This window comes from Spermophilus citellus, assembly GCF_964194105.1.
Source record: "Spermophilus citellus genome assembly, chromosome: 1".
NCBI classification, from domain to species: Eukaryota; Metazoa; Chordata; class Mammalia; order Rodentia; family Sciuridae; genus Spermophilus; species Spermophilus citellus.
In genome coordinates this window covers 143,943,186-143,955,260 of record NC_138182.1, presented here as the reverse complement: position 1 = coordinate 143,955,260, position 12,075 = coordinate 143,943,186, and the positions used below count along the sequence as shown (strand labels likewise).

At 40.8% G+C, this 12,075-nt stretch overlaps 1 protein-coding gene and 1 pseudogene across 16 annotated transcripts in view; one reads left to right on the top strand and one right to left on the bottom strand.

Annotated features, from left to right (window-relative positions):
* Window positions 1-12,075, bottom strand: part of LOC308657797 (uncharacterized protein) — a 125,219-nt gene extending 113,144 nt beyond the window's left edge. For 4 of the 15 annotated variants that reach the window (XM_081309885.1, XM_081309873.1, XM_081309872.1 and 1 more), the window contains exons 1-2: window positions 11,750-12,032; window positions 11,396-11,526 (exon numbers count right to left, since the gene is read on the bottom strand). In XM_081309885.1, the coding sequence (XP_081166011.1) occupies window positions 11,396-11,526; window positions 11,750-11,860 (242 nt within the window). In that variant the 5' untranslated portion in view covers window positions 11,861-12,032. Of the gene's footprint in view, window positions 1-11,395; window positions 11,527-11,749 lie in introns of all 15 variants that reach the window. The other 11 variants (XM_081309880.1, XM_081309879.1, XM_081309884.1 and 8 more) reach the window with 8 other exon arrangements.
* On the top strand, window positions 2,587-8,342 carry LOC308653985 (large ribosomal subunit protein eL21-like; annotated as a pseudogene). Its single transcript, XR_014024374.1, has 4 exons — window positions 2,587-2,634; window positions 3,370-3,619; window positions 4,389-4,625; window positions 7,721-8,342. The product of XR_014024374.1 is annotated as a large ribosomal subunit protein eL21-like (transcript).

Genomic DNA, 12,075 nt, shown 5'->3' with positions numbered 1-12,075 from the left:
TCTTCAGCCCTGGAGGAAGACCAGGCGCATTTACACAATGCCAAGGTCAGCTGAGCCAACCATGGTTTGTGCCTGGTATCCCACCACATACAGCACAGTCAGCCCGAACTCTCAACCATGGATTTAAGGATTTCCTAACAGCAGTAGCACGTTCTCACACAGGGCTGCTGCTGTCAGACACTGCTCTGAACCATTTACTTTTTTAAAAATATTTTTTAGTTGTAGATGGATGCATTGCCTTTATTTATTTATCTTTATGTGGTGCTGAGGATCAAACCCAGTGCCTCACATTTGCGAGGCAAGTGCTCTACCACTGAGCCGTAACCCCTGAATAATTTACTTTTATTAATTTACTTAATCCTTCCTGCAACAGGTGAATGTTGAAGGTCCCCACTGATTTGATTGATTGTTGAATGAGGCTGAATAATTAAAATGTAGAACTTGATAACACCTGATTCCCAAGAGAGGCCCACAATGAAAACCAAAGGAGATTCTGAATATCCTGCAGATCATTCATCTCTAGATATTTATCAAGTGCCTATTATGGACCGGCTGCTGCCCTGGGTCTTGAGGAGAGCTGTGCACAAACAAGATAGGGTCCTTGCTTTGAGAGGGAATGTCCATTCTAGTGGAGGGAGGTGAAGATAGAAAAGGCAATGAATGATGGGCAGAAGAAAAAGTGGGGTGACGGGGGCAGAGAGTGATGGCAATGCTGTTAATATTCATTTCTTTCATTCGTTCCAGGTACTTACTAACCATATCATTTCTGGCCCACAGCAACATGCCAGGCGCCTTGCCAGAGTTGCAACTGTGGGCAAGAAATAGACTGGTTCCTGCCTGTATGGAATACTTACATAAGGAACATTTGATTAATCAAGTAATCATGGCCCTTGCCCACATGGAGGATTTGCACAAGAGGAACATTTGATGTTAACCAAATAAACACCTTAACATATGCAAAGATGTTAAACTATGGTAAGTGTGATGGAGGAAGGGCACAGAGTCCCTACGAGAGCTTCTGGAAGGGGATGCTCTTGGGTCTGAGGCAAAGCCTGGAATGCAGTGTGGGGAGAAGCAGCAACATGGTAAAAAGTGTGCCAGGCACACAGGCTGGGCCACGAACAGTAAGTGGGGAGAGAAGGCAGGGTAAGGCTGGAGAAGGGGTGTGGGCACTCCCAGCCACAAGAGTAGCTGGAGCCTTATCCTCTGTGAACTGAAGCTCCACACAGGGTCTCATGCAGGGAGTAGTGTGGTTGGATGTGTGTTTTTAAAAGATTATATTAGGTGGTAGGCTGAAAAATGGCCCCACCAAAAAAGGAAATGTCTGCACCCCTGGAGGCTGTTGTGTATGTGTCCTCTTATAGGGCAAAAGGGCACTGTGGATGTGACTAAGTTAGGAGTCTGCAGATGGGGAGATTATCCAGGTATATAATGACAAGAGTCCTTGAAGAGGAAGGCAGAGGGACATTGACTACAGAATGTCAGATTGATGCAGTGTGCAAAGGACTCTTCGGCTCTGAAGACAAAAGGAAGGGGCCATGAGCCAAGGAATGCAGGTGGCTCCTAGAAGCTAGAAAGGGTAACAAAATGATGCTCCTCTAGAGCTTATAGAAAGAAAGAGGCCCTGCTAAAACCTTGATTTCAGGATTTCTGAGGCCCAGAACTGCAAAATAGTGATAAGGAGACTTTGTTACACAGCACTGTTGGCTCTTGTGAAAAAACAGACTGGGAGTAAGGGGGAAGGCGAAGCAGGAGCAGTCGCAGGCCACTGCAGCGTCCAGGCAAGAGGGGCGAGAGCTAGCGGCATGGCAGTGGCAGAGGGGAAGAAGAAGTGTGGTGGAGCTGAAGGACCCAGGAGGGAGAGAGGTCTTAATGGAAGCCACAGCAGGCCTCTTCCAGGCTCAGCACTTGGCCACTCACCTGTTCGGGGGCCCGACACCTTTACAGAAGGAAACAGCAGAGCACCAGGGTTATGAGACCACTCTATTTACTCACTCAACTGTGAACCCCGTTTCCACAGAGGAGCCCAGGAGTCTCCAGGAACAGATTTAAGAAATAACACTTGTGGAATTTTTACTAGGCAAAAGGTGGCAATTATTTCTGCCAAGCATTAGGACCTGCAGTGAACTCTTCTTTTTCTTTTTTAACCTTTTCCTGAAAAGGGAATTTGTAATTCTGTAAAGAATGTATCTAATTTGAAATATATATACATCTCCAACTCAGGTGATGCAGAACCATGATTATATATAACGTCTGGAAAAATCATGGTCAGTGGAAAGTAGAATAATCAAAGAAAAAACAAACAAGAAACTAGGAGGCCTTCTCTCAGCATCTACTCCATTCCTAATTTAATGAGCCACATACTTAAAAAGTGGGGTCCTAATTTGGTTCTGCCTAGTGGGACTGTTGAGAAGAAAAAGCAATGGTAATGATTTAAGAAAATTTTGGAAATACTCTCTCTGTTCTACTCCTGCAGCTTAAATATACACCTACCAAAACCAAGTGCCTTGGAGTGTAATGAGAGCTGACAAGGGAGTCTTGTTCCCCTGTGGCCACAAAGACCTAACTAGAGCATGAAAGGACCAAGGAGCACCTGCAGAAGGCAAAATACCAGTCAAGGAAGTACTATCTTAGGTAGCAAAATAACTAAAAAATAGATATATGTGTTTATTACTCTTTATAGTGACAAAATTGACATATGTCCATTACTGGAAAATGTAAAAATCTTCTCTGATCCCAGTCATCTTGAGATAACCCAATTGGAAATATTTTCTTCCAGTCTTTCTTTTCCTGGTGATTTTGAAATGTGGTATGTGTGTGTGTGTGTGTGTGTGTGTGTGTGCACTCACACAATTTTTTTTGGTTAACAAAGTATGCATATATATACTTTATTTTTAACAAACTTGGGATGCTGTATACTCTTTTTTGAGTTTATAAATGAAATGTCACTAAATATGCTTTTTAATATTTTGTAATATTCCATCATATGAAGGTATCATATGAGTAATTTCTAACTTTATAATAACATAAATCACACTGGGAGTGACATTTCATATGTAGGCATGTCCCTGATTTAAATCTGTCTATAGCTCTAATTATTTCCTAAGAGTCATTGTTCCCACAACCATGCATTGCCATTACTATTTTGCCATAAATACCATCTGTATTAAATTTAACATTTCTCTTTAAATCAACTAATTTCTGTCCTTAAATAAATATATTTTAAAGTACATCCTATTATAAATGGAAAAACAGCATTTTTTTTGCCACAAAAAGGCAAAACAAATACAATCTATTAGAATCAAAACACTATGGCTAAAATGGAGTTAAAAATGCTGCTATCCCTTTTTGCTCATTCTTTTATTTCAGATGGAAGATTAGGCAGGCTTGGAAAGACCTAATTTTAGACACACTGGCACCAAGCTGAGGTTTGTCTCCTTCCCTTGATCAGAAGATTCAGAAGGAACTGAGCAGGAGAATGACCTTCTCTCTGTGGCAAGCCAGTGATGGACAGTGTGGCACATGTGTCCCCCACAGAATTACCCTGCAGGACCTGGGATAGCTGTGCATGGGAAATGTGTCTTAAGAGATACTCCTGGAAACAGAATTGGCATAAAAGGTAGAGAAAGTTTAAAATACTTTTGACAAACTGAGCCTGAACATTATGCACAGTGTTTACCATAGTTTTACTGTGGGAGTGCCCATTTCACTTCAACCTCATAAATACTAAGTATTATAAACAAAAATATTAATATATTTTAAACTTTTAAACTTTTTTAGTGTAAGGTAGTCAGCAGCTGAATATTTTAAGGGCTATTTTCATCTTTCTCTAGCCAGTCCCTGATCCTAGGGTAAGGTTATTATATGAATCTTCTGTTAGTGGTCAGTTTACACAAACTGATATTATGCTTGGTTTATGCAAGTGGAACTAAATTTGGTATAACATGAGGAAGTGACTTCAGCATTTGCAAATATTTCAGCATGTCTTTGTGCCAGCAAAGGTCAACTGAGGATCAGAACAGCATGAATTCCAAAGAATGCTTTTGAGAAATAAGAGCCCCAGAGAAGCATTACTCACAAGATATAATTCTCTTCAAATCTTCAGTTAAGTCAATGAAAATGCTAGGAGAAAGACATTTAAACTTTCCTATCCTACTGTAATATGCAATCATACAAAGAGGTTACAGATGACTAAAATTTCTAAAACAGAAAAGGAAAAGCATATTCTGAAGCATAGAGAATTAATAACAATTGGAAGCTTCCAGATTATTTTTTAAAATTCCTATATGTGTATATGTGTCTGTTGGGAAAAGATGAGGAAGAGGAGAGGTTCTCATGTTTGGAAGGAGGTTATAGATTCTAATTTTTGCTACTTTGATCTTTGTCAGATTTAGGACTTCTAAATCTCTACAGAAAAAGAAGGAAGGTAGAAGAAACAGGAAGGGCAAGACACCTTGACGAATTCAGAGACATAAGGAAGAAGAAAAAGAACTCATGACAAATAAATGGTAACACAAAATGCCATTAATAAGACCACAGTTACCAGTGATCAAAATAAAAGCCAAGTCTTTCAACCTAAAGCCCATGAATGGAGGATGGATAAATTATGGCACTCCATTTTTAAGGTATATATGTGTGGGGGAGCATAGATGACAGAAAGAGGTCCATGACTCCCATAATTTGGAAAGTTGTAGAATAATGTTTGTACAAGATAGGAAAGGGTCCAGAAAAACCCAACAATATTCTAACTGGGGTAGCCTATGGAGAGTGGGTTCGCAGGTGGCCGGAGTGGGCTTCTCCATCTCACTTTACAAATGTCTGCACCATGTGAATCTACTAAGAAACTCATGGGGCCAGAGAAATGTGAATAAATGAATAATGAACACAAGAGAAGATTCAGCCAAATGGGAGATGTAGAGGATAAAAAAGAAAGCTGGTTAACAGAACCCAAAAGTATTTATTTGAAAATGGACAAAGCTCTAGGGAGACTATTAAGGATAACTGACAGACTTAAAAAAAAGACTTGAAAAAGGAGGAAATGACAAATATAACAGATGTTTAAAACTTTTAAAATAAGATAAACGACTGTGATGATACATTTTAAAATATAGATGAAATGAATAAATTTCTAGAAAACAAAAGTTGCTAAAATGTGAATGACCATTTAAGAAATTAATATAGTTTAAAAATCTTCCCCAGAAAGTCTCAGGCCCAGGTTTTACAAGTGTAACCTACCAACTTCCAAACTATTTCTCTCTTAAATGAATTTTATCCAGAAATAGAAAAAAGAAGAAACATTGTCCAACTTAAGGTTACTATAAACTGGTGGGAGGAGGAATCACCTCATCATCTTGCCAGATAAAGAATGAGCATTTGATGCTAGTTCAATGCTGAACATGTAACACAAAAGGAAAACAAAATTCTCAGAGCTATAGAATTAAAACAAAGCCATGTCTTTTCTACCACCTTCTTTGTTTTATAGCTTGATTAGTTTAAGCCACCACACGTATTACATTTTTATTAGAAAGTAATGCTTAGGATTTTATTTCTTTTCCTTGGGATTTCAGGTCCTCAGTAAAGAAACTTCCTTTACTTGATAAAGCCTATTTTCTAGGAACCCATAACTAACATCCTACTTCACAAAGAAACTATGTATTCTCTTTAAGAAATGGAACAAGATGAGGATGTCTGTTGTCACCACTCCCATGTAACAGAGTTTCAGAGACAGCGGCGACTATGAGGAGATAATACAAAAGGAAAACAAATATAAAATTGGGAGGGGCAAAAGTTTTCAGTGTTTGCAACTGATATAATTATTTAATAGGAATCTCAAGAGAATCCACAGAAAAACCGTCAGAATGATTAAGAGTCCAGAAAAGGTCAGACTCTGTGGCACACACCTGTAATCCCTAGGATTTGGGAGGCTAAGGCAAGAGGATCACAAGTTCAAAGCTGGCCTCAGCAACTAGTGAGGCCCTACGCAACTCAGAGAGCTCCTGTCTCTAAATAAAATACAAAATAGGGCTGGGGATGTGGCTCAGTGGCTGATTTCCCCTTAGTTCAATCCCTGGTACCAAAAAAAAAAAAAAAAAAAAAAAAAAGAAGAAGAAGAAAGAAAGAAAATACAGAAAAGTAGCTGGATATAATAACCCACTGAAAACGATTACATTTCTCAGTACTGACCCACTAAAAAAGAGAGAAATATGCATACAAAATAAGATATCACAATTGTAATAGTACTGAATCTAACAATTATCTTAATAAAACAAGTAAAAGCTCAGTAGAGAAAATTTTAATATTCCATGAAAATACATAAAGGAAAGCATGAATAAACAAAAAGAAACATGGATGAAATTATTTGTCATTCAAAGATATTAATTCTTCCCAGATCAACCTATGATTTCAATTCAATTCCAGTCAAAATTGCAGGAGAACTTTTTATGAAATATCTCAATAGAGTTTCTGGAAGAACAGAAGTAATAAGCTAAGAAAAATGGAAGAATAACAAAAAAGTAAAAGCATATTACAAAGGAATTGTCATAAAAACAAAATCCAATTGGATTAAAATGTAAATGTGGAAGAAAACAAAGTTAGTAGAAGAAAATATAGAAAAAACTTTTTATGATCATTAGTCAGGTAAGGATTTATTAATAAGACACAAATAGAAAGAGCTAAATGGGGGCAAATGATAGCATATACAGATTTCTGTTTTTTTTTTTTTTTTAATAAGTGGATCACAGACTTAAATGTAAGAGTTTAAAGTATAAAGCTGTTGGATTCACAGGCCTAACTCTGAGTTAGGTGAAGATTGGTAATTCATATATATGATAAAAGATATGAAGAACTCTTATAACTTAATAAAAAGACAATCCAATTTAAAAAGTGGACCTGAATAGAAATTTATGCAAAGAAAATATACAAACTGCTAATAAGTGCATAAAAAGACTCAACATAATTAGCCATCAGGGAAGCACACACACGCACACACACACACACAAAAAAAACAAAACAAAAACAATCGTGAGCCACAACTTCACACCTACTGGAATGGCTATAATAAGAAAGACAGCCAAGGGCTGGGGATGTGGCTCAAGCGGTAGCGGGCTCGCCTCGAATGCATGCGGCCAGGGTTCGATCCTCAGCACCACATACCAACAAAGATGTTGTGTCCGCCGAGAACTAAAAAATAAATATTAAAAATTCTCTCTCTCTCTCTCTCTCCTCTCTCACTCTCTCTTTTAAAAAAAAAAAAAAAAAAGAAAGACAGCCAATAACCACTGCTAGTGAGAAAGTGAGAATGTGGAGAAACTAAAGCTCTCATGCACTGGTGGTACAATTGTTCCATGGTGTAGCTGCTCTAGAAAACAATCATCTGGAAGTTTCTCAGACTTTATTTTTATGTTTTAATACATATGGAACACATTGGGCACAGTGGCACATGCCAATAATCCCAGTGATTTGGGAGGCTGAAGACAGGAGGATTGCAAGTTTGAGGCCAGTCTCAGCAACTTAGTGAGGCCCTCAGAAACTTAGTGAGACCCTGTCTGAAAATAAAAACTAAAAGGGTTGGGCACATAGCTCAGTGGTGAATTGCCCCTGGGTTAAATCCCAAGTACACCCCCACCAAAAAAACATGTACATGTATAGAATACTTCACTAATTTCTGCATCATGCTTATACAGGGACCACACTAATCTTTTTGGTATTGTTCCAAATTTAGCACCTGTGCTGCTGGAGTGAGTACTTCCTCAGAGTTTAAACAGAGGTGCCATGTGACCCAAGAATTCCACTTCTATGTAAATACCCAAGATAAATAAAAACAGAGGCTTTCAATAGAAACTGTCAGTAATTCCTCAAAATGATGAACACAAAGAAAAGAGGAGCGGTACCCCATAAATGTTTTCTAGGCCTTACAGAAAACATGGGGTTATTCCTTTGGCCATATACAGGCGAATCTACAAGAAAGGTGAAATTATAGACATCAGAGGAATGGGTACTGTTCAATAAGGAATGGCCCACAAATGTCACCATAACAAAACTAGAAGAGTACAGTGTTACCCAGCATGCTGTTGGCATTGTTGTAAAAAAAAAAAAAAAAACAACAAACAAAACAAGTTAAAGGTGAGATTCTTGCCATCTAGAGAATTAATGTGCACACTGAGCCTGTTAAGCAGCCTATGAGCCATTATAGCTTCTCAAAACTTGGAGAGGAAGTTGAAGAGAAAAGTGCTTGGGTTCAACTGAAGCACTAGCCTGCTCAGCCCAGAGAAGCACAATTCGAGAGAACCCATGGTAAGGAGGCCGAGCTGCTGGAACCTGTTCCCTATGAATTCACGGCATAATAGGGTAAAAACAACAGTAACAAAAGATTCCTGGAGTGTAAAAGATAAAAGAAAGAAGAAAGTAAATGTCCACAGAATACTTGTAAGTGAATATTCATAGCAGCCAAAAAGTAGAGGCAACCCAAATGTTCAATAAGGAATGGCCTTATTGAACTAATGGATGGATAAACAAAATGTAGTATATCCAGATGATGAAATATTATTGGGCAATAGAAAGGAATAAACTAATACATGTTATGATGTAAATGAACCTCAAAACCATATGGCTAAGTGACAGAAGCCAGTCACAATAGCCACACATTGTATAATTATATTTATAGGAAATTACCAGAAATATGTAAATCTATATAGACAGAAAGGACAGTAATAGCTATATAGAGCTGGGGAGGGAGATACTGAGGAACATTGGACAGTGACTGCTAATGGGTACAGGGTTACTTTTTGGAGTAATGAAAATGTTTTAAAGTCAGATGATGGTGATGGTTACATACATCTGTAAATACCAGAATAAAAACCAGTGAATCACCATAAACTATAAACAGGTGAATTTGTGGTATATAAATTACATCTCAGTAAAACTATTAATAGTGATAATAATAAGGAGACTAAAATGAAGCTAATGGATGACAAGATGAGGAGAAGACTTAACTACCTATGTCTGACAGAGGACTACCATTTTAATACACAAAGATATTAATAAACAAAATGCAAACCAGGTAGAAAAACATCAGAAACCTAAAAGCAAAGAAGCACAAATAAGATAAACAGGCAATTCACTAAAGGAAAAAATGATATGAAGAGATGCTCAATTAAAACAAAAAAGGAGAAATGTAACATACCAGATTTTAAAAATGAGTAAATGAGATAATATTAAATATAGGCAAATGTTGGAAAAGGGACTCTTCATGCACTGCTGGTGGGAGGAAATTGCTGAAGCCATTCAGCAGCACAAAGTGGCAAGTTTTAGTAAGGCAACATGCAAGCATCCTAGAAATCAGCTATGTCATATCTGCCTTATTTGTCTGACCATCCACCCATCCACGTTTCCTTCCTTCCAGACATACATACATACATCCCAGAGAATCTCTTATAACAACAGGAGGAAACAACTAGATTTAAATACAGTGAAATGAATTGACCAAAATGCATAATCCTAAGGGGGAAAAATGCAATTTATAGCACAATGGTGTTTATTCAGGTAAGCATAACAACCAAGCAAAACATAACTCATTTTTCAAAGATACACATACTTCTAAAGCATGTATAATCAAAGGTTTGGGAGGACAAATAGCAAATATGCCCATTTAGTGTGGCTGCCTAAGATGGAGGAGGAGGTGTTGGGAGAGAGATGGAGGATAAAGGAGGAAAATAACAAAATAAAACAAAAGGAAAGAAGGGTTCTAAACAGTTCAAGGATTATTGTACGCTATAAACCGAGGAATGTGGCAATTCAATTCTCTGGGTCTGAGAACCTAAGGAAAATTAGTAGAATCCCACACATTATTATTTCCTAACAGAAAATCATAAAAGTAAACTACAGCACATTCTGGTGACTAACTAAATCAATGAATAAGCGAGCTATGGAGAAAAGAAGGTGGGTGGGAAAATGGGTTTGGTCTTCAGCCCAGTCATTCAGTCTTTAGGAAGATGGAAGCAAGAACCTGGGGTGGTAAAATGTGGATGCTGTCCAGGACACCACCTGCTCCTCCCACCCTCTCACCCACACAGAAATCAAGAAAGAGAAACAACCATCCATTACACTTTGAATTCAGTTAAAAGGAGGGAGACAGAAAAGAGTACAGAAGACAAGGGATACCTCATTGATAGCAAGCCACAAAACTAGAGACAAAACCTAATTTTCTGGCTCATGGGGCAGAGTGGGGACCCCCTGTTTTTACAAATTAGGACCATGGATCATCTTCTGTTTCAGAAAAGGGTCTTTGATCATGTTTTTTTTTTTTTTTTTTTTTTTTTTTTTTTTTTTTTTTTGGTACTGGTCACATTATTAGTTAGCTACATCCCCAGCCCTTTTTGAAACAGGGTCTGGCTAAGTTACTTAGGGCCTAAGTTGCTGAGGCTTGTCTAGAACTTCCAGTCCTCCTGCCTCAGCCTCCTGAGTCCTGGGATTTACAGGTGAGTGCCACTGCATCCAAGGCTGAGCCAGGTAAATTCATTTTTATTGGGACAGAAGTTGAGTGTGGGGGGGTGGTTCTTGGTATTGGCACACAAAAACTGTCATCACTCTAACATATCAAAAAGCCTAAATATTTATTTTATTTTTAGCACTTAGTGCCTTCTATTCTTGTCCTACAAGACCTGACCTGTGGGTAACTTGCCAAGGAATGGGGAGCACTCTAAAGGGTAAACTTTGTCTTCACAAACCTGGGATGGACCCCAATTCTCAAATGAGTTGTGTGTACCTGGCCAAGGGCAAAGCCCAGGCAGTCCTTATCCGTCACACTTCTGCTGGGCTGCAGTGGGCAGATCTTTCCCTGGTCTGGGGAGGGGCTCAGACTCTGGGTGCACTCATCTCTGACCATCTATGCCAGCCCCGGGGTTGGGGCTCCCTGACTTCATATGGGCAGTGGGAATGGGACCCAATCCTGGCCTGGCTGCTCTCTTGTTTTCTACCTGGGAAACCAAGAAAGGCAGAAATACATGTGAGCTGCAGCTGAATGTGACAGGTAGATGGGATGCTCTTTGCTGAGTTCAGGTGAAGCACTCTGTTAGGTACTTTATATGTGCCCTCCCACTTTTATGTTAAACCCCAGCAAGGTCTGTGTGCTACCAAAGGAAATGTGTGCTCAGGGGGTCTGACTTGCCACTATCCCACCTTGACCCCAGACTGCCAGATCCTCGTCTGAGGCCTCCCAGGTCTTCAGCACCGCCCGGAGGTTCTAGGCCACGAAGCCCCCAGCAGTGTCGCGCCTCGACCCTCCCGGACCCACCCCGGGAGCCCCCATCCCGGCCCTCGACCAACCGCCGCCTGGCGCCGGGCCCGCCGGGTCCACAAGGAGGAGCCCGTGAGGCAGCCGCGAAGGGGCTGTGCTTACCTCGCCCAGCGCGGGCAGCGGGACCCGGGTTCCAGGCCGGCCGCCGCCGCCGCCGCCGTGCTCTGCGCCCCTCTCCAGGAACGGCTTCTGCGCCAGGCTGGCCTCGGCAGCTTAATTTTCCCCAACGACATCTGCGGGAAAGCGAAAGCGAAAACCTCGGGGAGGCGGGACCCTGGGTCGAGCGCGCTGAGCTCCCGGCCCGCGGCGGGCGGGGGCCCGTGGCACAGGCGGCGGGCGGGGGCGGGGGAGCCGGGCCCACCGAGTGCGCGCTCTGCAGCTGGTCCGCCCCCGCGCCTCGCCACCGGCAGAGGCAGGGCGGGAGGGTGTCCCCTCTGCCCTCCGTGCAGTGCCTACTTGGGCCTGATGGCTGGCGGCGGGCCAGGTGATTGAGGGCGACCCTCGGGGCTCTGTCCTGAAGAGGCTTGTGGTGGAACCGTTAGAGGAGACCCGACCAAGGCACTCCATCCTGGGTCAGCAGAGAACTAAAAAGCTAGTGATGTTAGTGTAATAGGGGACATGTCATTTGATAAGAAAAACTGGCACAGAAAGCCTAATTTTTGTCCCTGGTATAAGTGGTGCCCACCGATACCCTCCGGATCAAGCCCTGGCCTTATATTGTTGGCTGATTTGGAGCAAAATATTTAGCTGACTGTTTCTTTTCCCTGGAAAATGGGGATAAT